We start from the raw sequence: 26,440 nt of genomic DNA, 5'->3' as shown, positions 1-26,440 counted from the left end.
GACCGAGGAATTATTTGCTTACACCACCTTAAATCGAAGATCTAAGGCACACGTGTGCAAAAATTTCAAAAATGGTTTAATCTCATTCCTAATTTCATTCCCAATCAAATCACTGTCCTTCGCTGAAGCCGCTTCTTTACTTCTGCACGATTGTGGAGGGACAGAGCAGAAGCAAATGTTGACATTATTCCTCGGTTTCGAAAATAATTGTTATCAAATCAAGCTCAGACCCTCGTCGATCCTAATCTGGTACGGCGTATTAGATATTCCTGCCGCGGGAGATCTCAATCCCACCCTTACCCAAATTTCAACGAAACCCCTGCCCTCGAGAGAATGACATCAGTCGTTTGAATGCTTACTTTTTTGTTGTTTTCCATTTTTTGTTCATTTCTTTTTCGCTGCAAAACAGTATGTACAGACAAATCCTAGTGCAACGACATAAACTCGAACTTGTGCTTGTAGCTAGTAACGAAGCCCTATCGATGGTTAAAAGAACTTGGAACAGAAAAAAAGGCGAATGAAGATAAATATTGATTATGCATTCATCGTTCACCGAGCTCGAGTGCCGGAGGGCACATCGGTGGCAAAAATTTGTTAGCCAAGCGTGTAGAAGTAGCATGAGACAACGACGAAACGACAAACGAAGATTATGGTTTTATGTCCTTGGCTGAAGCACGGACGTTAATGGTGGGATTAACTGGGTTAAATCGATCCGGACAAAACCAGAATCTTTCTCTCTCTCCCCTGGCACTCCTCAACATTATTATGCCCTTGCCAATGGCCTCCAACCGAGATTGAGTGTTCCTTCGAAAGGGAAAGAAAACCCCCCTGCTAGAACAACACACAAATGCCACATGCCCCCTGGGGAAACATCTTTTAGGGCGTTGGTGTCTTTGAGCAAAGTTACATCCTCACCCAACTGTTTGGATCACTCGTTTTGCGATTGGATTTAAACCGATCGAAGAGAGATTTAGCTTGCGTTTGACTTTGGATTACGAACGGTATCCATTTGTGCTTCTGGAAAGCATTGCCGAGCATTCGATTTCACCCCCTCGTAACCTCACACTTCACTCCAGCGCGCATTGAATGGATCGATTTGTAATCCGATAGTATTTACGATTAGGTTTTAGCGGAAGATCGATTCCACCCGGCCATCGTGCCCAGTGCCGATCAATATCTTCTCACCAATTAACGCTGCCGCGCACAGATTGCTTTTAGTAACACTAGTCTGGGCTCTTTCCTTTCCATCGCTACCAGTAGCGGGTGGAAAATGGAAGGAAAACAATAGCTTGAGTGTTTTGTTTTTCCTTTCCCGTACGCTTTCCGCCACACACTAAAAGCAAATTCTAATGAACGTGCGGTCGTGGTGTTGGATGGAAAGGTTCTGTACGATTCAATTTCCGCGTTCCGAGTTTTGCACCATTGCTTTGCTCGGGACAGTAATTGAAATAAGCTTTCGCCATTCCTTTGCGTCACGTTCGATCAATTAGAGCAGGAAAACTAAACAATATTAAATCTGGTAAGTTAGTTTTGGTTTCAGTGTATGAGCTGTGGATTTGCTTGGATTTTTCCATTATACTGATATAAAAATTGACGAGGTCATTTTGAATTTACTGTTAGTGAGGTGTCGAGTTTGTCCATTTCATTCTCTTCCTTGCCATCTGCGGCATACTTGTTTTGTTGATACCACGTAGTTGGTTAAGAAATACTTCCCTACGGGGGAAAGGTCCGGAAAACATTGGAACCGTGCCCCTACCGTGTGAAGTGATCAGTTGTGATTTGCAGAGTAAAAAGTAAATGTGATTAATGGGACTGTTAAAGGGCTTTATACAGTTTCAGCTTCTTCAGTTCCGTTGCGGCATTGATTTTCAAAGTACGATATTCTTTAGGCTTTGGTAAAATCTATACACACCCGTATATGACAAGTTTTATGTCATTTTCTATGCAACTTTCTTATATTTATGACACTCCTAAAGCACAACGTTAAATTTAAGGTGGATATGTCCACAACGAAGAGCGATAAAGGTGACAGCGGTGCCAGTCTTCACACGATGGTAACGAAATTCAAATCCTATGCCGACCGTTTCCCCGTAGCGGATACTGACGACTCAACTGCGTAGTACCAACGAGTCTCATAGGCCAGTCCTATTGGCATGTCGTTATGCTAATAAGAAGAAAAGTGTCCACAACAATGTTTTAATTCATAATAGCCGTTCTTGCAGCTATTTCGCAGTAAGTGTAAGAAATATTCCCTCCTACCGTTAAAGTAATATAATTATTTAATGCTATCAGTTTCTGAAGAATATCTTTTTTTCTTTATAAACTTTAAAAAACACATGTTCTATAATCAAAACGGGTACATGGGCTTTTAAAGAGAACAAACGTGTTATCATATTACAATTAACATTACCGACAACAATCAACCAGCAAGTTTTCACGCCATGTAACTATGCACACAAACAAACCATCCATCTTATCTGTTAGCCCACAAAATGCTTCAAGCCAAATCAATCCATTTCACTTTAACCTCGTACATGCTAAAAGAGCATTTCGAACAGCCATTCCCAACCGCAAATAGAACGGAACCCTTGCACACGGCACAGTTGACGAGAAAACTTTCTTCTTCGCCCAACCACTGGTATAACTTTTTTCAATTTAGCGGCTCACTCATTAGGAGCAACTTTCTTCACACAGTGGAAACCTCCCGAAGGAACGTTAAGCGCTCTTGCAGGTGGCCAGGTTATTAATGAGTGCAACATTAAACATTCTAACACGCGTGCTGCTAACGCATTATGCTAGTAAGCGTAAAATTGGAAGCAGAGAAAACGTTATATGCTACGCTATGTTTTCTTTAGCTTTTCTTGCTGGGCGTTTATCAAGCGAATGTGAATCAGGACGAAAATGTATATCTTTGCGGAAAGTTTAATCAAAGGTGATAATTATGAGCGTTCTTGCAGCACAATCTTTAGCTGCCCATGGTGCTATAGATTCATTATGGCAGTGCTGAGACTTAATATATAAACAAAAAAGCCGTTAATCCACGAGGTGCGTCATTTCTGGTTTGTCTTAGGGTTCTGAGCTTAAACTCATGGCCTTGACCTTTCCTGAAAACAGAAAAGAAACCGAACAAAACAAAAGCTTACACAGAGAGAAAAATAATTTCGAGATAAAGGAATAACAGTCTTACTACAGCATAACAAACGATTTTTGACTTCCTTTTTAGCGTACCGTTTTACTGTACAAGCAGACGAAGGTTACGGACGTTGTTTACGGTACAGTTTTTTGCATGTTTATTAAACCTAGCACACATTTTGATCGTTCTGTACGGAGCGCTATTAACGAGACACTAATCCCATCGAATCGAATACATCGAACCTTCCAATACCCCGAGACATGGTACAAGCATTTAAAAGCTTCCACGAGACTTCCTCATAGGCTTCGAAATAGATGTGTTCTCGGGATAGGAAGCCTGCTTCCGGAGATCTCTGCTTCCCAGATCACTATGCATCCTAAGTAATTAAGCTTCAAGCTATCGTGTTCATGTTGCTCGTCTACGATTCTAGGAAATGATTTAATACTTCTTTTCTCACCGAAACCAGACCTTACCTTGCCTGAGCTGGTGTATGATAACTTGTTTCTGCCAAAGCAAATCCATCTTGACTCCCGTTGTACTATAATCACTACCGTTAGCTCTGGAATAGACGAGTAATTTGTATCTAGTCCGGGGCTCTAAAGTCGGAGGTCTGCTGCAGGAATGAAACGTCTACCAATACTTTGTCCTCGTTACAACAGTGTCGTAATTTGATATGGGCTAGAAATCATTATCTTACTAAACGTTTACATTTCTTTCTTCATTTCAGGGCTCTATCTGTACATGCTCGTGGTGGAAACGTTTTCGGGTGATAATTTGCGCTTCAACATGTATGCCGCCATCGGTTGGGGTAAGTAGTGTCTTCTACTGAATTTTATTTTTCCTAAGGTTTGCTGTTCCTCAAACTCAAAGCTAACGAATCTCATCCGGACCATGTTCCTGTACGTTGGACTGAGATTTTTGAAGACAAACACCCCTTAAGCTTGTAGAGCCAAAGTAATAAAATGAACATAAGGCCTTTGAATATGCTGTTTTGCATTACAACCCCAAGTAATTGTGGAATTTGATTGTACTTTGAATGTTTGATATTCATTTAAAATAGACAATTTAAAAAAAATAGATAAGATCACATTAAACTGTTTCTTGTTAGCTAAACTAGAAGATTGTTGGTTCAAAATTCATCTAAATTCGTGCAAAAATTGACCTCTAGGATAATAAGTTTCAAAAAAAATTATCTAACAGAAACCGACACTTCATCGTTCTTCATAGGCCGTAAAACCTCGAGAGGCCTTCACCTGCCATTTCTAGCTTCCGTTTACTTTATTTGACCGATAACAGAACAGTCAATTCTTTGTAAGGGAATACGATCCAGTCGAGAATCAATGCAAGGTCCTCTGCATTAAACGAAAGCTATAAATAGTTGATAAGATCATCTAAGAATGAATTGAATAAAATACCAAAAAATTGGCCGTCCAATGCATTTCCTTAAAGAGGTTTGAAGCATCCCAATCACGAAAACCTAAAACTAACTAACTAACACGTACACTTCGTTGGAACGTATTGGACTGTATTGGAACGAAAAATGCATCTCGCTAAACAACCGTCTCGTAACACTTAAAGTCAGATTATCTCCAGCCAGCCACTACTAGCACTCAACCACTATCCTCTTGGCAAGTGGCCAATCGAATTCTCAACACTCCAAAGGCCTTCGTACCAACCGGGTCCAATAAAGAACCAGGAAGACGGCTAACCGGTGTAGCAGTCAAAAAAGCGGGAGAAAAAACGGACCTCACCATCGAAACACCCAGCACAGGGCCAACCATTATCGCCACAATAAACACTAAATAAATTGTCCATTTCAGTGTGGCGACTATTATTTCGAGCCGGCGTCCAACCAGTTTTTATCCGTATGTCCGTTCTCTGTAATGTGCACACAAGAAAAAAAAAATCCAGAACGCATCGTCAGTACACCATTCTGTGCGCCACCAGGGAAAATACTGTTCGTGGTTTTTCTTTTTCCTTGCTCATTCGTTCCATTGCGTTTTTTATCGCACGCAAAGGAAGCAAAAAGTAAATGATCATCCTTCCACTAAGGACGCTTTTTACTCTTACATGGAGCGTCCTAACGGTTGGGAAGATCTTGTTTGTTGCTTTTTAAGCTTTCACTTTGACCGTTCTCTCTGGGATGGGATTTTTTTTTTTTTTTGCTGTACCATATACGGCTTTGCTCCCTCGAGAGTAGTTATCAAAATGGTGGAAAATTTTCGCCCAAACACAACACAAACGCACAACAAAGGCTGCGTAGTGTGCGAGCATTAAATATTAACAGCCTTTTGTGCAGCGGCGATAAAAGAATGAAGCACATCATTACCATTACGGCACAGTAATTATCTTCCAAATCGCTTTAACACTGCAACATATTGACAGTATGCGACCGCTTGCGTATTGTTTTGCTTGGTAGCCGTTGTCAAAATTCCGATAAACTGTTTATTTAATTTTTAAAACAACCGCCAGTAACGACTTCTCTTTATTAACTAACGTGTTTTACCTTTTTCTTGCTGCTCTCTACGCAGGAGGCCCAGCCATTTTTGTTATACTTTGGGCCATTGCCAAAGGTATCACCCTGTCCGGGCAGGGCAAAGCGGACACGGTAAGTAAGTGCAGCCGGAAGTTTCCCATATCTCCCATACCCATACGATACGGTTCCCGGTCTGTTACAAAATCGACGAAACAATTATCTCTATAAAATGGACTATCATCGCCCGTTCGTTCGTGGGCTAGACCGAGGAAAAGTGAAAGTTTAAATTGTTATTAACTTTTTGACTTCGTGTATAGGGCTTCCAAAAGTTGACATTTGTTTCCAGTTCCAAGCTGCTCCCATTTGTGTCCAGTTCGTATTGCCACTACTTAGTTGAAACGAACCATAACCTCCGGCGTGGAGTGTGTGGTTTGGGAATGTGGTCCCTTGTGTAAAGTTTATTCTATTCCATTATTATTTAGTAGAAGTTTTTAAATTCAGATGACTTTTTCACCTCAGCAAATACTGATTTTTTTTAATTTGTGCTTTGCGGGTTTGTTTTTTCGAAACAAAATTGTTATTGAGGAGTTTTTAGTTCCGGGGATCATATCCGGATCGTTCTTCCGTAGTGAGGACGGACCATTCAACAACGTCGTATCAATAAATTTCGTGAGCTATCAGAACGCCGACATGTCCTGAAGGGGATGAAGGGGAAGTTAAAGAACAAACAATCAAAACTTTAAAGAACAAATCAATTGCACCTTTCTCTCCAGCAATGTCAGAATGACAATTTCAAGGAAAGAAATCAAAACGAAACATAGCAAAGCTACTGAAATTGTCAGCAATTCCATCGGAATTTTAAACCACTTTAGGCTTTCAGTTGATCGTTTAACCACCACAAATATTGCCCTTCTCTCGTACACAGGCTAGTGAAAACAAGTTTTTATTCAAATTCAGGGAAAGGAAACCTAATTTACGTTATTCGAATAAAATATTTGAAATAAATATGTTTCTTTCGTTGAGTAGAGCGTGAAAGTATGCAATGCTAGTGTTTGAAAATCATTGTTTGAAAAGCAATTGTATTTCGGTTTCTATCATTAGTAACTTTGTGAATTTGTCTTATGAAAATATTGGAAATTCTTATTAAACAACTAATCCAGAAATCACTAATTCACTAATTACTAAGATAATAAACATTTGGAAACAATTTAACGCATTATTTTAGGCGTCCATCGAATGTTGGTCTCTGTATATTTAAATATAATTACTGTTTCTTTTATTATTTGCTTCACGTGCTTCAATTCATTGAATTGAAAGTTAAATTCTTACAAAAGATTTTGCACCCCTGAAGTCCAAAAGTGGCTCTGGCCACATTCATGCCAAAAGATCTCACCGACTCCAGAAACGCAAACAAACCTCGCTCAATTAGTGGTTGATTGTTTTTTTCCCTGCCCTGAAAACGGCACTTCCAACGACACCCGTTGGCACGGTATGAAAGTTCGGAAGCAGTCTTCGTAAAGTCCATCCAACACTCCGGAAAAAAAGCCGGAAAATAATTGTTCCAGAAGAGCTGAACTCTCGAAAAAGCTTTTTTCCCAACCCCTTGATACTTGGTCGGTTGCAATTCCATTCTTAGCCGGAAAACGAATATGAAGAAAGTACTACAACAGACAAACCCAGTAGCGTAAGAACACTCGTTAAATGGGCGCCAGCCAAAATTGCCATTTTAACGGCTGTTGATATCCGTTCCCTACAAAACAGAGCAGTGTTTCTCGAGTGAGCGAAACCGAAGAACAATACAGTTCCTTGCACTTCCAGCTTAGCACGGAAGCCAATTCCTGGGCGGCTCTTCTTCTACCCCAATTCCACTCTACACGTGCAACGAAAAACAACTCCAAACGCTGTGGTATAATGACCTAGTTTAGATTTTCCCGGAAAGCCTTCCCAATGTGCCACAGTTGTGTTCATCAGAACCGATCGATAACGGCAAAGCACTCATGTCGTTATTGTGTTGTTTTACTTTCGCCCTTTATTGTGGGCACCTCCCGCCCACAATTTAGCTGGAAATCGAATGCTCCTGGATGCGTGAGTCTGTCGTCGATTGGATCTTCCAGGGCCCGGTCTGTGCCGTGCTGATCATTAATCTCGTATTTCTCATACGAATCATGTGGGTAAGTTGCAAACGAATCGAACCGAGCTGTCGTGCAGTTTAATTCCTTCCTCTTGGCCACTGTTTTCCTTCCCTCCTTCCTGTTTCAGGTGCTTATCACAAAGCTACGATCGGCGAATACGGTCGAAACACGCCAGTACCGGAAGGCATCGAAAGCGCTGCTCGTACTGATACCATTGCTCGGAATTACGTACCTGGTTGTGTTGGCCGCACCCGCCGAAGGGGTCGTCAGTGACATTTTCGCGATTGCCCGTGCATTACTGCTGAGCACACAGGTAAGTGGGACAAGCCAGTGTGGTAGGGCGTCAACCAGTGAGCTATTACATGTTAATTGTGGTGTGAAAAATAATCGATCCTACATGAGTTCGGGTCGGCGGAAGCTATTAAAAATAATGTTTCCTTGCAGTTAGTACATACACATGTTTTATTCACAATTTTCATAAAATAGTTACCAGGAATTTGTACCGCGCCTTCAGTACATACAGGGCTTGTTGGCGTCGTCGAAATTATATCATAACAGTTGCCAACACTTTCATCACTTTCTCAAGATTTCATTCATTTTTTATCGTTTTCTTTGAAAAGTAATGCTGTTCTCAAGGCACGACACAGCGATTTCGGAACGACAGTTGCTTTTTTAATGGAGGCTCAGAGTCTTTCTAAAGAAAAAGAAAACAAGCATGTGATATCTCAGCGGATAACCTAACGCAATGTACTGAACACGGTAATCCTGTACGCACAACTTTATTGGTTGCGACTTAACTCATTCGCGGTTTTCATCAGACTGACCCACTCCACTCGGTCACAAATAAATTTCATAATTCCCTCTCTTCTCTCACTCTCTCCTTATCTCTTCATTCCCTCTCTGTTCCCCCTTAACGTGGTCCGGCGAACAGCCGCAACTCGCTTGCCTCGCTTCTCTGGTCCGTCCGACCACACAAGCCGCCCGCTTGCATTCTACGGTGGGTTTCGCGGAATTCTGGCCGGTGTCGATGAGATCGAACAACAATTGCGGGTGCCGCCGTTCCAGACAATTGTCGCCAAAACAGATGCCACTCGGACAGCCTTCCGTTCGCTCCTCACCCCGCACCTCTCTCTCCTTCCTCAGCCCGCCATTCTCGCCCGTTCCTTAGACCGCGCATCTCGCTCGTTCCATCGAAATGGAACATCCTCCCGGCCAGGTTGATGCTACGGATCTATAACTGGAAGAAGAGCTAATTTATGAACAGGACGTTTAAACTCACCACTCCTTGTCTTCACATCCACTACCCGGATCAATCCGTCCTCGCCCGGGAACACCCTTGCAATGCGTCCCAGCTTCCACAATTGCGGGGGCGTATTATCCTCCTTTATTAGAACCAATGCTCCCTCCTTTACGTTGTCCTTTATTTTGGTCCACTTGTATCTAGTTTGCAGTTCGCACAAATACTCCCTTTGCCATCTATTCCAGAATTGCTGCCGCAGTTGTTGGATTCTCTGCCATTTATTCAAGCGACCTTCAGGCATATCTAAATAGGATGGTTCTGCAACTCCAATCAAGGGACGATCAATTGTAAAATGAGCTGGAGTAAGGCATTCCAAATCGTTAGGATCATTTGAGTGAGCATACAATGGCCTTGAGTTTAAGATGGCTTCAATTTGGCATAGAAGCGTGCTAAAATCAGTTATTGTTAGAGATGCAGATTTATAAATCTTCTTCAGTACACTCTTAACACTCTTGACCCCTGCCTCCCAGATTCCTCCAAAGTGAGGGGCACCAGGGGGTATCATTTTCCATACGATCTCCTTTTCTTGGCAATACTGGAAAATGCCTTGGCCTGTCGCCTCCTTCCTAAACATCTCATACAGCTCTCGTAGTTCATTTTTTGCTCCGACAAAATTTGTCGCATTATCACTGAAGATTTCTTCAGGTATTCCTCTTCTTGATACAAATCGTCTCAAAGCTGAGAGAAAGGCACCAGTTGATAAGTCCTCCACTGCTTCCAAATGGATCGCCTTAGTCACCATACACACGAATACACATATGTATCCCTTTATTGCCGCAACACGACGTATACCGGATTTCAGCATAATTGGCCCAGCAAAGTCAAGCCCAACTCGTTGAAAGGTAGGAGCAGCTGTTACACGGTAGCTAGGAAAATCACCCATCTGTTGTTCCAAAGTAGTTGGCTTGCTTCGGAAATAGGTAATGCATTTATGCAGAACCATTCGAACCGTTGATCGCGCATTGACAACCCAAAATTGCTGACGAAGAATCGCAATCACTCCAGATGGCCCGACGTGCAAATTTTCACGATGAATTGTTGCAATTAAACGATGTGTAATCACATTTCGATTTGGAAGAAGAAGTTGATGCTTGTTTCCAAAAGCCAGATTTGCATGTCTTATACGACCTCCTACCCGCAGTAACTCACCATCCAAAAAAAGGTTAAGGTCTTGATAACGTTGCAACGGCTTGCTATTTTTTACGGCCGAAACTACTTCCGGTAGATCCTGATGCTGAATTGCTCTAATGATCCAACGCATCGATTCTCGCAATTCGGGAATAGTAGGGTTTGGATCATTAATGCGTTCGCCCTTGCGACGCTTTGTGTTTTGTTTGAACCGCACGATGTAGGCAAGTATTCTTTGTGTCTTTCTAAAGGATTCATATTTCTCCAAAATTGGGAGAACTTTCAGCGGTACGATAACATTGCAGATAACCTCGTTGCGCAATTCCGGAATTTCATCATCATTTAGTTCATCGATGCAAACATTTGGTATCTCACAAGTACGTAAAAACTCCGGACCATTCCACCACATCTCATTTGAAACCAGTAGCGACGCCGATTGACCCCTTGATATAACATCCGCAGGGTTTTGATGTGTCCGAACATAACGCCAAATGAATGCTCGGTTCTCGTTGATCTCGGCTACACGATTTCGTACAAAACATTCAGGCACTCTATCGGCTTTTTCAACCATGCCAGAACTATTTGGCTATCCGACCACAAGTTAATCGTTTCGAAATTAAAATCCTTTAATGCTTCCAGTACTTTTTTCACTAGACGACAAAGCAATGAAGCTGCAAGCAGTTCCATTCTAGGAATTGTCACGTTCGATAAAGGGGCAACCCGAGATTTGCTGATCACTAATCTCAATTGCGCTTCACCATTCCTCTCTATTGATCTTATATAGACGCAGGCTCCATATGCCTTCAAAGAAGCATCCGCAAATCCATGGATCTCTAATGAAACTGCATTTGTACTTACTACATGTCGAGGAATTCGAACTTGATTTTCTGTTGGCAATGCTTCCAAAAAATTATCCCATTCTTCTATCAACGGCTCAGAAATTTGATCATCCCAGTCCAACTTTGCTAACCATAGCTTTTGCATCAAAATCTTTGCCAACACAACCACTGGAGAAATAAGCCCCAATGGGTCAAATATTTTTGCAATGGCAGACAGAACCTCTCGTTTGGTAGGTGTTCTGCCCTTAGACGGTACCTTTGTCAAAAATATAAATTCATCATTCATCGGATTCCACATCAAACCTAACGTTTTGATGATTTCGTTAGCTTCACAATCGCCGATTTTTGTTAGAGCATCCCGATCTTCAAATGGTATCGATTCCAAAAGCCTTTCATCATTCGCTGACCATTTATGAAGTGTCATACCCGCCTTTCTAAACACCTCAATGAGTTGCACTTGTGCAGCATGGACAGTCTCGATATCATTTGCCCCAAACAATCCATCGTCGACATAAAAATTCTCTTCAATAATGCGACTGGCTAAGGGAAAACCTTCTCGTTCATCTCTCGCTAGCTGCAACAACGTTCGCGTTGCTAGAAAAGGTGCTGCTGCCGTTCCGTAGGTCACCGTGGTAAGCTCAAGCACACGCAGTTGTTCATTCGGCGAAGCTCTCCAGAATACTCGTTGTAGCGGGCTGTCGCAGGGATCCACCTTTATCTGTCGAAACATTTTAGATATATCGGCACTTACCACATATCGAGGCATTCTAAAACGCAGCTTGATGGAAAGTAAGTCGTGTTGTACCTTAGGGCCGGTCATCATAACGTCGTTCAAAGACAAGCCGTTTACCTTCGCCGAAGCATCGAACACCACACGGCACTTGGTAGTGTTCTTGGCCGGGTTCAATACAGCATGATGCGGCAGATACCACCTTTTCACGGAGCCATCGTCCTCACTTTCATCAACCACTCTACAATGCCCTAACTCCTCGTATTCACTCATAAACGCTTGATATTGTTCACGTAACGATGGATTTTTCAACAGTTTTGTTTCCAACAAATAAAACCTACGCAGCGCTACACTTCGCGAACAACACAATTGGCTTATCGATTCCCTTAAAGGCAACTGCACAACATACCTGCCACTGGATTCACGATAATGTGTCTTCACAAAATGTTCTTCACATATCTCGTCTTCCACCTTCACGGAACGCTCACTTGTCACATCTTCAACTTCCCAAAACCTTTGCACTATTGTTTCCAAATTTTCTTTTGTCACAACATTTGTGTACACCTCACGCTCTTTGTGTATTTCCGCAACACGTCCACCTATCACCCATCCGAAATGAGTGTCCGTCATCATGGGAAGTGTTTTTGCCAATTTCACTGAACCAGATGCCATTATTTCCGAAAGACAATCCATTCCCAATAAAATGTCTACACAACTTGGATTGTTGAAATATGGATCGGCCAACATCGATTTATCAGGCAAATTCCACTTCGACGTATCGAAATACACAGAGGGTATTCTACCTGTTATTTCACGATACACAAAACATGTCACGTCCATAGCAAAATCACTACACCGAGATTTCACTGTAAAAGTACACCTTTTCTTCACCGAAGATTCAACGTTGCCAATCCCCTTAACCGGTACGTTCACGTTTACCAAATTTACGCCTAATTTCGTTGCAAGCGCTTCAGTCACACAACTGATTTGCGATCCACTGTCCAACATCGCACGACACAACAACACCTCTTTGTTTGGTAATTCCGCGTAAAGCAAGACGGTTTGCAAGAGAACAATACTTCCCGCCGCATCGGTATTGTTCACATGCTGGCTCGCGCTCACTTGTTCGGGTTCCCTTGAAACCGGTTCTGGACCGTTGTCCCAATGCAATACCGTGTTGTGTGGTCTGTGGCACCTGTTACATTTCAAATGCGATTTGCAACGATTTCGCCAATGTCCCGGTTTTAGGCAAATTAAGCAAAGACGCTTCGATCTAATAAAACTTTCCCGATCCTTTCCATGCAGTCGCATCAGCTCAGAGCACTTGAACGTTTCATGGGCACCCTTACACAATTCACACACAACTACACTGCACACGGTTGTAGCTGCATTCGATCTCATAGGCGTAACACCACTTGAGCTGGGCCCTTTCGAAACAAAACGTCCCCTTTGCCCCGCTGCAACATTTCCTTGGCACCTTTCTAGAACCGACACTCTTTCTTTTAGGAAGCACAAGGTTTTTTCATAACAAGGAAGTTCGTTTCTAGGGACACTCGCTTCCCATAGTTTCCTTGTTTCAATATCTAACGCATTCGCTATCAAATGTATCACCATCGCACACGACAGACCGGTAAAGTTTTCACCTAAATACTTTAGATTTTCCACGTGACTTTCAACCGATTCAACCAAACCGCGCAAACCTACATAACTTTCCTCATTCACTTTTTTCAAATTCAAAAGTCCACTAATATGTAAGTCTACCATACGCCGTTTGTTATCATAACGTTCGGATAACAGTTGCCACGCACGTTCATAATTACCGTCGTTTATTGTTTTCTCATCTATTACCTTGGCAGCCTCACCACTCAAGGCCTTTTCAAGATGATACAACTTGATACGCGAATCTTCACTACTTTTGTCAACAATATCTTTGAATATTGTTTTAAACCGCGCCCACTCCTCATACTTGCCACTGAACGAAGGTATTGGCCGAGGAAGCGGAGCATTCACAATCACTGACGAAACGCTAGGAGCAGGTATCAATGCTTTTGGTGAAATGGACTGTGCCGCAAGGGCTTCAGATGCACTTTCTATTTCCATCATCACCTCCTCATGCAATTTCACTGTCTCCTTAAACTTGGCGTCATGCACTTCACTTTCGTCATGTTTTATGATCTCACCATAATGTTTGTTGTGTTCTTCTAAAGCACTATCTGCCTTCTTCCCGAACACTTTGCACTGTACCGCGGTCAGCGCCTTTCCCTCTTCCTTCGCCTGCACAATGTTGTCCCTTATGCGAATCAATTCGCCATACGCAAGGTCACGCATGTGCACATGCGGCCTTACAGCAACAATTACATCCACCCAACCGGGTTGTGGCGCCGGCTTTACGGTTGGAGTGCGAGACGTCCGAGGCGTTCGAGTCATGATGACGCGATTTTTACCGATATCCAAAGCACAAAGGGTCAATATCCGGTTCGAAGGACCAATGTGATATCTCAGCGGATAACCTAACGCAATGTACTGAACACGGTAATCCTGTACGCACAACTTTATTGGTTGCGACTTAACTCATTCGCGGTTTTCATCAGACTGACCCACTCCACTCGGTCACAAATAAATTTCATAATTCCCTCTCTTCTCTCACTCTCTCCTTATCTCTTCATTCCCTCTCTGTTCCCCCTTAACGTGGTCCGGCGAACAGCCGCAACTCGCTTGCCTCGCTTCTCTGGTCCGTCCGACCACACAAGCCGCCCGCTTGCATTCTACGGTGGGTTTCGCGGAATTCTGGCCGGTGTCGATGAGATCGAACAACAATTGCGGGTGCCGCCGTTCCAGACAATTGTCGCCAAAACAGATGCCACTCGGACAGCCTTCCGTTCGCTCCTCACCCCGCACCTCTCTCTCCTTCCTCAGCCCGCCATTCTCGCCCGTTCCTTAGACCGCGCATCTCGCTCGTTCCATCGAAATGGAACAAAGCAGAAAGCCTTTCTGGCAATCGAAATTCGAAAAAAGTATTGAAAAATCATCAAAGCCTGAAATGTTTGTTATTTATATTTTTTAGTATTACGGTTTAACGCCGTTGCCTGTCAGTTTAGCTTATAAATATAATAACCAGTAATCAACCAGTCAATCGAATGTCAAGTTTAGATTATTCTGATAAGTTTATTTAAGTTAATGCTTCGTACGTTCACTGTCAGAACTGCATCCTGCCGAATAACAGTCCAGGTGTCTGGTAGAGGTTTAACAGGAATTATTTGCTTCAAATGTATTATTTAATCCAAGAATAAGGTGAGAAAGCAGCCTTTTTCTTTGCATTTATTTCATACATTTTAACAATACGGCACTGGACCGTCATAATTAATTATAAATAAATAAAATATTTCATACATTTTATATTTTCAATTCACCCGTTTGTTCAATGAATTTTATATTTAAATAACAATACACTGTACTCTTCACTATGACTCTGCACGATGAAATTCTACAACAGTTAACGACCTTCTTGGTCACGCCGGCCATCTAATGGCTTCAGAGGACTCGTTGATACTACTTAATTGATTATTGAAGTCCTCGCTAAGGGAGAAATTGGCCCAGATCGGATTTAAATTCCAGTTCTACCGTGTGAAGACAGGCGCCTCTGTCGCCTTTACCAACGGACCGGCGCAATGAATCAAGGTTTTGAATCATTTAGAGAAATTCAGAGAGTCCAATAGACTGCATGTAAATTTTCTTTTACCATCATATCGATACTAGTATTAATCTAAAAAAGTACTGTAATTCGAAACTCAACATAACTGTTGGTACACGTTACACGAATATCTACAAATTATTTCCGAATGAACAAGTTTTCGGACATTACATGCAAACAAAAACTTTTGCATATTTTATATCTCTAGCAAAAACCTCATGCTCATAACCTTACATCAATAGTTTACTTTACATCGGTGTACACTGTTGCTAGACCAACTGGAACAATCATGTTAAAATTCCCCCTTTCACACTACTTCCCACTTCCCTCTTTATCTTGCTGGTGCTTACAAACGCCCAAGAACAACTAAAACGTCGTGGCTATAAATGGCTAACACATTGTAAATTCCAAACCAACAATCGACCCACAAAATGGCTACCGCACTGCAACTATGTAACACCCAAAGTTATGCTGCGCTTGCATGACCATCGCCCGTTTGAATCCGGCCAGCCAATTAGCTGTTCGGCTACACCACTCCTCAGTGGCTGCCAGCTTTGCTTTAGCTCGTTGAAAAAAGTTAAAAAAAAAGCAACTCTACAAGCTTTGAATGCCAAATAGCTACAATGTACCGAACAGCTATCCTGCATCACTAGGCGAAGAGAAAGAGATTGGTGAATCGCGGGGTGAGCATTTTCACACGATGAAAGAGCAGCTCTTCACGAATTCCAAATACCGGAATATCCACCATAAAGCTAATCCAAAATTGAAATGTAACACGATGCAGCACGCCAGCGCGCGAAACGAAACGGCTAAAAGCCGTGCTCAGCAAACGGAAATCATTTGTCACTCCTGAACTAGGTTGGCGTAATGGTTACGGGTGTGCGGTTCTGAACTTGGCTAGCCAAAATTAAGCTTTTCGCTTGCATTGCTACATTAGGCTGTGTGTGATGGTTACGGGTGTAAAGAGCAGAAGCAGCAGGAGATGAAGTACATCAGAGATGAAAAACAATAATCCGCTGATGATACGCACGCACACTCACACACACACAAGTATAATTCATTGACATGATGATATGTGTCGGTGCAATTTGTGCCAGGTGTGATGATTCCATTCATTGATAATAGCACACGCTAATGTAAGTTATGTTATGCAACCTCCGTTCGAGCACGCTCCTGGCGATAAACGATCGTGGCAACAGGCATTTAACAAATGAGCTATTTGCGTGCATTTGGTAACAGATTATGGTGAACAGGAAGTTTATGAGAGTAGATGCTACGAAATGTTTAATCGTTCATATTTCAAAAGCTCACATTAGTAGAGCTTTCCTATGAGGTTATATTTATCAAGAACAGTAGATATTGGATTGATGTTAGCAACAAGCGATGAATGATTGCTTGCTACTAATATACTAATTGATTAATGATTATTGTATTTTTTTCTAAATTAAAAGCAGTTGGAAAAAAATTCCACTCGGGTTAAAAACCCGACGGTTTGAAGTTATTTTTATGCTCGTCAGCATTGATTTTAAACAGCAATGAAAAGCTTTTGGCTTTTTTATCGACGTTTTTCTTTGAAGTATTTTATATACATTTACTTACAATTTTAATTAACATAATGAAAAAAGCTAACCTTTGACGGTTATAACAAAGTTGGCAAAGCTAATTTAAATGATTTTTTCATTTTATTACTCTAAATGCTAGTAGTTTTAAGCTCTAATCTTTGCAATGAAGCTTAAATAGCCAGGAGGGTCCTTGCAATTTCTTCTTCTATTGGTCTATTTGGGTATATCTGGGGCACTTCCAACTGTATAACCGAGCTGTCTGTATGCTCATCCTAACAACCGATAGTAGTGGTTTAAACGAAGCTTTATGTGTGACAACCAAGCAGCGTAAACGGTTGACGATGTTTGTAACAAAATTTTGTAACAAAAATCATTGCATTCAATCAATTTATTTTTATTTATTTACAATTGATTATTACGGTCCAGTGCCGTATTGTCTACACCGCTTCAATCAATTGCGTTAGGAACAAAATGATTACATTCCTCCAATTGCGTTAGAACCAAACAATGTGGGCCACATGATTAAATCATGATTTAAATATAGCATATATGATGCAAAGTACGCATAACAAATTTTCAAAATACCTACAGAGACGCGCAACCGAGATCAGGGAACAGCGAACAGAGAAAACGGTAAAACGGCCAAGCCATTCTTTTCTGAATAAAAACCTTCCAACAGAGAATTCATCCCTTGATGCACGTCTCGTTAAAAGATAAAAATTGCTTCCAACACCCTCATTGCCCAAGCTTAATTCCTCCCCAAGGATACCCGAGCTTATGCCGAGACGCTCGCACAACACACGTACGCAATTATTCCACCAGGGCAAGCAAAATGAAACCATCACTCTATCCAACACACCGATGAGCCGATTTTTCCATTGCATTAATCCACAAACACACACACGCCGTCCCAGGGAAAGTCGGGTGAATCAGAAAACACTTTCGCACGTCGGTCGGACGGCTTTTGGCCGGAGTTGATGAGCTGAGGTCTCATTTGTGAAAGTGTTTTCCTTCCATTGCTTTGCCACCTAATCCGGCCCTCAACGGCTGGCGACGGCTCGTACACGAACTTTCACACTTTCACCTAACGTTTTGTTGCGGTTGCTTTCTTTCATCTCGTCGACAGGGACTTTCCGTGTCACTGTTCTACTGCTTCCTCAACTCGGAGGTACGGTTGGCGCTGAGGCATCGGCTGGAACGTTGGCGGGACGAGCGCAACATACGTCTCGGGCAGGTCCGGCAGCGAAGTCGACGGTAAGTGAGTAAGTGACGGGTTTTGGGTGAGCTAACCAACCATTTGGATGGTTAGATCCGCGGCTCCCGGCTCCCGATTCCTTTGAGGTTAATTATCTCGTTCGATGTTTTGGTTCAGTGTCCTTTTTTCGCCTTGTGCTTTGGGGTGATGTATGAGTTTAATATTAGCACTTGTCAAACTTAATCCTTGTGCAGTGAAATCGTTTTTCTTTACTTTATACACCTACTACGAACGGGATATAATTTTAGCAAGAAAAATGCATGTGTTACTGTTGGCACCGTACCGTATGCTGCCCAACCATATGCAAATCATTATAAATTCTGCCTATGTGTTCTAGCAACGTTAAACAGAACTGCAAACCGTTGCTTATAAAAGTTATTTACAACCCTGAAGTGACTGCTTGCCGATGAGAAATAATACGTTGTATTTAGCTATTCCAGCTATTAGTAGTATTGTAAAACAAGAAATAAAAATTCATTTACTAAAGAATTACAACAACTAAACAGTAAATTTTATTTGGATTAAAACGCAATTATTTTTAAAAAATGTTTATTTGAAACGAAGGACCGAATGCAGCTTCTACGATATGTCTAACTGGAATAATTACTTTAAAAAACTCTTTAATTTTCTTTTCCTTCTAAGAATAAAATTCGAAATCGGGTGAATCAACGCCTAAACTTCCATAGTGATCATTGTGCTAGTGACTGATTGTTAACTTATTAAATGATATTCATGTCAAACATTATTTTAAGATCTCTTTGTACAGTTCCTATTTTTATTTTATGACATAAACGTGGAGTAGAGAAATCGGATGAGTTAAATTCAATACTATTGGACATTTAAGAACAATATTGCAACACAGCCTTCCCAATGCAATTATCTTTTTATTTCACATTGGAAATGAACGCTTTATGCGCCCTCACCGTATTGCAAAATGCAACTTTCTGTAGCAATATAATTTTCCATACAAAAGCTTACTTTGCACCCAAGGGTTGTACAGCTCCTACCACTAAATTTAATACTACGCCATAAAAAGAATCAACCCTGCCCTCTAGAACGTGCCAGTTGGGGGTCACCCACGTTTATGTGTGCCTTTGGCGTCTGCTTTTGTTTCTTCCGCCAGCTGAAGGTTACGGTCGCCCGGTGGCATCGTTCGGTGTGTGCATGATGATCCTTTACATTTCTCGTTGCTTCACCACGTTTCTGACCGAGCATTCAGCAACCGTTCAGCCTCATTTACGATTATGACTTTTGCAAAACAAAGGCGTGAATGGGCATCCCACCAGATAGTGGTTTATTGTTTCTTTGCCTCCAGTCCTGGCGTACAGTTGGGACTGGTCCTTTGGGAGGTTTCTTCCATGAATTCGTTGTTGAAAGCGTCGGCGGATGAATTGAGTATTGTTCTTTGTTTTAAGCAGATTTCTACTGCACTTTGTCTACATTGTTGAGCAAATACAGTTTTCGCTTAAGGATTATTATAATTTCGATTTCCATGATTCTTTGCTTCTAAATTTTCTCCCACAAAAATTACAAGAAGAACAAAGCTTTGAAGTATCAGTGAATACTTCAATTTAAAGCTGCTCACATGGCACACACAATGAATGATTATTCAAATCTTAAACCACATGGTGCAAAGTAATTGAATTCATCTTCTTAAAGTAACGTTGAATTAGAGTACAGCTCATGCGCCAAAACAAAAGCACAAAATTCCATCCAATCAACCAATTCCCTTAATCTTCACCAGAAATATCTTAAACCACGTCGCAGCGATACAGGAAGCCAACGAAATATTGTCCAAGCGAAAAAGGACCTTTTGCTTTGCCGCTGCAGTACTTACCTCTCCCCTGTTCGTCCGGGCACACCAAGACCCGATATCGCCAAGACGGTGAATTGAAAAATGGTTCACAGTTTATCTTGAGAAAATTGAAACACAGAGCTTGCCACTTCACGCGAGCGTAACCATTTTCGTATCGAAATAGTCTAGGTTTTTTCCCTGACCCACTTCCTTATGTACGTTTAGTCTTCTAAAATGAAAAGTGGCCAAAAAAGCTCGCTCAATATTCTCTTTTTATTTCACTTTTCTTCGGTATTTCTCTCTGGCCGTCTTTTCCCCCAATTTTCAAAAAGCGTAATACCATCCCCTTGGTCGTTTCGCGCACGAGCACGAGCATGCATTTCTACCATGGGAGCCAATTTTCTCGCCCGCCCTTCTGGTGTACAGTTTTATTTTACCGATTTATTTTACAGCCACCAATCATGCCGTGTTCGCCGCGCCAGGTTCATCTACCGTTTCCTCCCGTGTAAGATTTCACGCAAAGCTCAATCGAGTGCAACGTTATTGTGTAAAATATTAGCCGAATATTGTTCCAGGTCCGAAAATAGCCACGTCTCCTGATGCTGCTGCCGCTGCAATCCTTTGTTCACTGTCCTTTTGATATCATATATCAACCGACCATGCCAACCATCAATTGCCGATTTAGCTCCCTACCTTATCCCTCTATTCTGGGTCATGAACATCATAAACATAAAACATTCCAAATCTGGATTTTATTCCCTAACTTATCGGCGGTGGGAAATTGGTGGGCTAATATTTGTGCGCTGTTGTACAACTGCCAACAAAACAAAATCATATGGCGTATAAACTTTATCTTCGTATGAATTTTTATTTATTTTAAAATGTTTTCCTTAACGTTACACTTTTAAAGTCATACTTTGAGTGACCCGAAGTTTTCTTAAATTATTAATTGTAGACTCTGAAAGGTCGAGAGCTGATTGTTTTGAAAGATTTTACGACATTTTTTACAAAGACATTTTTTACAAAGACAAACTCTTAAACATTTAGCTAGACCTTCATGCTGCTATTTCGTTGTTGATGTTGTTCATGCAGCTATTTCGACTCGGACCTTGAGCAAGTTGGATGGATGGTGCAATATTCATGTTATGATAATAGCAGCGCACAGTTTGTAAGGCATTCATACCTTTTTAGTCCATAAAGACAGAGCTGCCGGCAAATGCCAGCATTATGGGTAGTTAAAGGTTTCGATAGACCTTGCCTCAGAGGAACGATCAGAATGAAATTTTTTGTATGCATCCTGTTGTTTCACAGTTCAATTTATCTACCCACCCGGTTTTACAAGATTCCTCAACTACCATGAGTCGTGTTGAAGAAATTGGCTGCACTCTGTAATAAGAAATATTTTTCTTTTTACAGAGTGTTTTTCTTCAACTATATTTCTCCGTTTCCAATTCAAAATACTCATCTTACGGCAACAATTGATAAAGGAGAACATATTCCAAACCTCTAAGCATGCTAATCAAATCAGTTCTTTTTTCTCATCAATGTGTCTCTCTAATTTAAAGAGCTTAATTTATCGTACTTTCGTAAAAAATCACGCAACAACCTTCCACCACCGCTAGAATTAAATTTTCCCGTTTTAGTGAGACTAGCTTACCGGAACGAACATCTGACAATTGCCAGTAGACGAGAATAAGACGCACATTCACGCTGCATTAGTCCCGTTCGTGTGGTTCGTCCTCAGTAGCTGTCACCGTTTTTCCCATCCAGTCAAACCGGTACCAAGACTAGTGATAATGGTCGATGTTTTACTTCCTACACAATGTTCCTACCATTCCCCAGCCCGTTCCAGTGGCATCCATACTATCCGTATTCTTATCCTTGTTTCGTTACCAGTTATTGTTCACGTTTGTGTTAGTTTACGACGAGCACGAAGACAGTCCCCGATATGGTAATGAGGTTTGCGAAATGAGTTTTAAAAATGTTTCCACGTTAATCGTAGAATGGAGCAGCATTCTAGTCCTACTTTTACTAATCTTCTCTACATCTTTGTACATGTTCGCTATATCTTTTACTATTTCTGTACTTTTCTCTCTCACTCTTTCTCTCTCGTTCTCTTTCTATTTCCCTTTTGTGATCTGTAACTGTATTGTTCAATGATGTGTTTCGGTGTGCCTCCTTCCTGTCCCGGTGTGGTGTGTGGTTCCTTCTCTCCCGACATTTGCCCTTGCATCATCGGGTTGCATGCGACCGTCAAACTTCTCCACACCAAACAACATGACAACAGCTTCACCAATTCCGGATACAATCAGTCGAAAGAATGTTCGCCGCGATCCCGCACGGAAAGTTTTCGGTAAGTTAAACTCCTTTCCGTTTTCCGTTTTGCTCGTTCCGTTTATCTGTTTTACAATTATTTGCTTCTTTTCCTTATATTTCATCCTTGAGCTGAAATGATTCTACGATAAACTTAGGTTAAAGCCTTTCATTGTTCATTATTTAGAAATCGCATAAACCAAAAAGCTCCTTTATAAGAGAATTTCTAATCATCAATAAAAATTGCACAGCCACGTACAAACGATTTATTGAGCGACTTATGAGCAGAAAATGCAAAATGAAATCTTTCAAAACACTTTGTCGACGCAGTAAACACGGTTCAAGGCTGTACACATACGGTTTCGAAAGCACAATCGATTATATGCTACCAGCATACACCCGTCTACCATCATCTCGAGACAGTTTTCCATCCTAACGACGGTTGACTCATATAAACGCTACCCTACACTCCTTCACGCAAAAGACACAGCCAGCAACCAAGCGAACCAGGGAAGGAGGGTGTAAATTTACGATAATTATGAAATTTAATACGCCGTTGTCGTGAGGATACTGTCACGAACCCGTAGGAAAAAGCGTCGTAAAAAATAAGCATATGTGCTGTGACCGGTAACAGGATGGGGTAGGGGGGGGGGGGGGCAAAGTTTTGTTCGCCATTTTAAAGTGAGTTCGTGATCCGTGTAAGAAAAAAAATTGCTATCACTGTTGTCAAGCTTATGGCACGTTTTGTCAAGAGTTGTATCGAACCATAAAGCAAAAGCAGCGGAACTAGAGTAACTTGACCAAGCGAGATAGTGGTAAAACATACAACAAATCCATCAGAATTTACAGCCAATTTCTCCTAGCATTTTCTCCTAGTGCGAAACAGTGCTGCGTTTCCTTAACAATTTTGACACGAAACGCAATACCATCATAAAGTCATAAAATCTCTCATCATGAACTTCAAGAAAGACTTTCAAAGCAGCTACCCAGAAGCTATAAAAAAATAGTCCCTACGCGACCATTTCACCGAACCATTTCAGCGGTACTTAAATATTAGTCATGCACCGCTCCACCGTTCTTCGTTCTCCTGTAGATTCTCCAACACAGATTTACCGGCGTGAAACAAAAGCACGGTGCTACAGAAGTAAGCAAAAGACACGCTTTCATCCTTTTTCGGGACGAAATTATTTACGACTGTTTTATGCGCCCAAAACAAAACAAAAAAACACCAAACGATGCTTCATAACTCTTGCAAGCGTAGCTCTGGTTAGCTCTTCGTATCGTGAGATGAACGCTCGGATAGCTTCCACCTGATGCCAACACATACGTCCTCTGTTTTTCGTGTACATTTGCGGTGAGTTTCAAGATTCGTGTGCATATATTTTCTTGCGAGGTTTTTTTTCTCACACCCGAACATGAATTTCTTTGGAAGACTTTAAAGGCAAGATGGGCAACAGGAAAAACAAATAGAAAAGAGAGACCATAAAAATAATCATGTTGGTGGGTTGTGCTTTTTTCTTCTTCTTGCGATTAACGTTGGGAAGCGTATATTACCGGAACCGAAACACCATCACCGGAAAATCAATTCAACTAAACAGCCATCCCTGTAGTGCAGAACGTTAGAATATGTTTTGAACTTCTACACAAGCAGCAGTAATTTTATATTACTTTATGGTGTCAGTCTGGTATTTAAAGATATTTTAAACAAAGCTATATTGCTTGCTATTATTTGGGAAGTCTTTTTGACAAGGGCCAGCTCAAGCAAGGACCAACTGCGAATATGGCAGAGACAACAAATGCATCAAACATTTAATTACTTTCACTTGATCTCTAGACAAACTCTTGTGCAACAGCTTCAAGGAAACCTTTAAGAAAGACTATGATCAGTGATCATTGAGTTTGATTGCACTTTGTCTTAACTGGAATACGTCATGTGGTACAAATTCAATCAATTTTTAACCATAATCAGAAAATAACAAGGAGAAAATTGGAGAAGACAAAACTTTCAAAACCTTCTTCTTTTTAACCGTAACATCCTGCTAAGGTCAACGTCGGCTATCGAATTGCTTACTAAAAAACATACCATAGAACACAACATAGGTCGTCAAGTCAAGAAGACAAAGAAAAGGAAGAAGAACATGCCAGTCGCTACGAAGGTACAAAGAACTGCCATCACAACGGAGACGTGCTGAAGATTTGTCTCTTGCTTTGTCAGTGGAAAATACGGATCGAACACAGTTCTGCTTGAACAAGACTATAGCAGAACAAGGCATCACTTACAAAACAATCTTGTAATCTAAGGTCTGCCTTATGCAACGTTGCTGGCCATATTTGTAATCTAAGAATGTACAATTATGATTCTTTATCCTCGCTTCTCCATCGAAGACTTTTACGTGCCATACGATCACAACTGAATGTATGTCCTATGACCATCGTCCAACAAACTACAGGATAGATCAACCTACGTAGATCAACTAAATTGACTAATTTATCACTCAATATGGCTCGTACCATTAATGTGAAGGTCATGCTTTATAGTTTTACTACTTGCAAACATTTCATAACATATTAATTCCTAGCGAATATTGAGATTGAAGGGCCAAAGAAGATGAAGCGCTCATTGCAGAATTCTTGCTCATTGTAGAATTGAAGGTTTACCAGTTTTTTTTTTTTTACATTAACACACATAAACTGAAAATTGCAACTTTATTGTTTTGCTACGCTAAGGAACAATCTTCTATTGTCACCCATTACCAAAAAGCTGCTACGACTGTTGAATCTATGATATTTTCAACTAAAATGTAATACACCATCCTCAAACGGGGGGACACCGCTTCTTCCACACGGATAATCTGTGGGGCAATGACGGTCTCTTCGTCGATCCAATTGGACAAACCCGATTCGTGTCTCGATCGTTGTCTCGGTTGCACAGCTGAATGCAAAGAATTCACATTACTTTCTTCATAAAAAGATGCACTTGTTCGAGGAAACTCATTCGTCTCATCCACTACTCGATCGATGCTTCTCGTGGGATCTACTTGCTGTGAGAAATTACATAACGGACAGCGCTGTTCGCTCTCCAACCACCGATTAATGCATTTTTCATGAAACGGATGCATGCACCTAAGAACTCGCACACGAACTCCAGATTTTAAAGGCTCTAGACAAATCGTACAGTTAGTGCTATGAAGAGAAATACATCGGGTAATGTTAGCAAATCAATTAAAGTGTTTCAGCAAATATGCACCAATGTTACCTAGACATTTGGAACACGATCACAAGACACGCACTGTACTCAACATATGGTTAAAAACACAGTTTTGTGGCCGCGAGCAGAACAGGGAATGAGAAAACCGATCACGTCCGGACCTTTCCAAACCATAAACTGAACTGAATGCTGGTAGGAATTATTCCGAACGTTGCCACCAACGACGTCGACTGATCTTTGTGCTAGAGGAACAAAGAATTATCACTGCAAATATGGCGCTCAGTACTTACTCATTGGAAAGAACAGATCATTCGGATCCATCTGACTCAGAATCAGATCAAATGACTGTGGTAGATCACGGTAAAGGAAAAAAGTCGTCGTATTAAGAAAAAAAACTTATGGAAAAAGACACAAGACAAAGTGAAATTGTCATGAGAGCTAACAGTAAAGAATTTGTTTCAAATCATATCGGAACGTTTCTCAGCGCTGTTCGGTTTCTAGTTAAATTCATTGAAATAAACTAGAATCAATCGATCCAAAAGTTCTGGCGCCATTGAACGAAGAAGCGCCATTCACAGAATTTTTACAAATTTACAACAAGCTTGACTTCAACAGCAACTAGAGTTCAGTTGAGATGGGTTTTTGCAGGCCGGTCATCGAAAAACATTGCCGCCTTTCGGTTATGTTGATAGATTCCGGACTGTGGTTTTTGTACACAACCGAAGCACTGCCGACTCGATACGATTTTCCATTCCCTTGGTGAACCACAAATTGGGCGGACTAGCGCAACATGGTGGGGACCAAGGGTGTAATGAAACTCAATTTTGCTTGTGAAACAATCGAGAGGATGGTCAGCTTTCAGCCCTGGTATGTAGGCA

The 26,440-nt window shown here is 41.3% G+C and overlaps 2 protein-coding genes across 2 annotated transcripts in view; one reads left to right on the top strand and one right to left on the bottom strand.

Moving 5' to 3' along the window:
- LOC126562130 (leucine-rich repeat-containing protein 15-like) overlaps positions 1-26,440 on the bottom strand; it is a 487,244-nt gene that overhangs the window by 57,473 nt on the left and 403,331 nt on the right. The gene's annotated exons all lie outside the window — the stretch shown is intronic.
- Positions 1-26,440, top strand: part of LOC126560996 (diuretic hormone receptor-like) — a 39,061-nt gene that overhangs the window by 10,499 nt on the left and 2,122 nt on the right. The window contains exons 7-12 of the mRNA XM_050216946.1: positions 3,861-3,941; positions 5,665-5,741; positions 7,670-7,780; positions 7,869-8,054; positions 18,118-18,245; positions 22,329-22,394. Coding sequence (XP_050072903.1) covers positions 3,861-3,941; positions 5,665-5,741; positions 7,670-7,780; positions 7,869-8,054; positions 18,118-18,245; positions 22,329-22,394 — 649 coding nt within the window. The remainder of the gene's footprint in view (positions 1-3,860; positions 3,942-5,664; positions 5,742-7,669; positions 7,781-7,868; positions 8,055-18,117; positions 18,246-22,328; positions 22,395-26,440) is intronic.

The sequence above is a fragment of the Anopheles maculipalpis genome, chromosome 3RL (genome assembly GCF_943734695.1).
Source record: "Anopheles maculipalpis chromosome 3RL, idAnoMacuDA_375_x, whole genome shotgun sequence".
In the NCBI taxonomy this organism is placed as follows: Eukaryota; Metazoa; Arthropoda; class Insecta; order Diptera; family Culicidae; genus Anopheles; species Anopheles maculipalpis.
The sequence above is the reverse complement of the archived record's forward strand: the minus strand, read 5'-3'. Positions and strand labels throughout refer to the sequence as shown.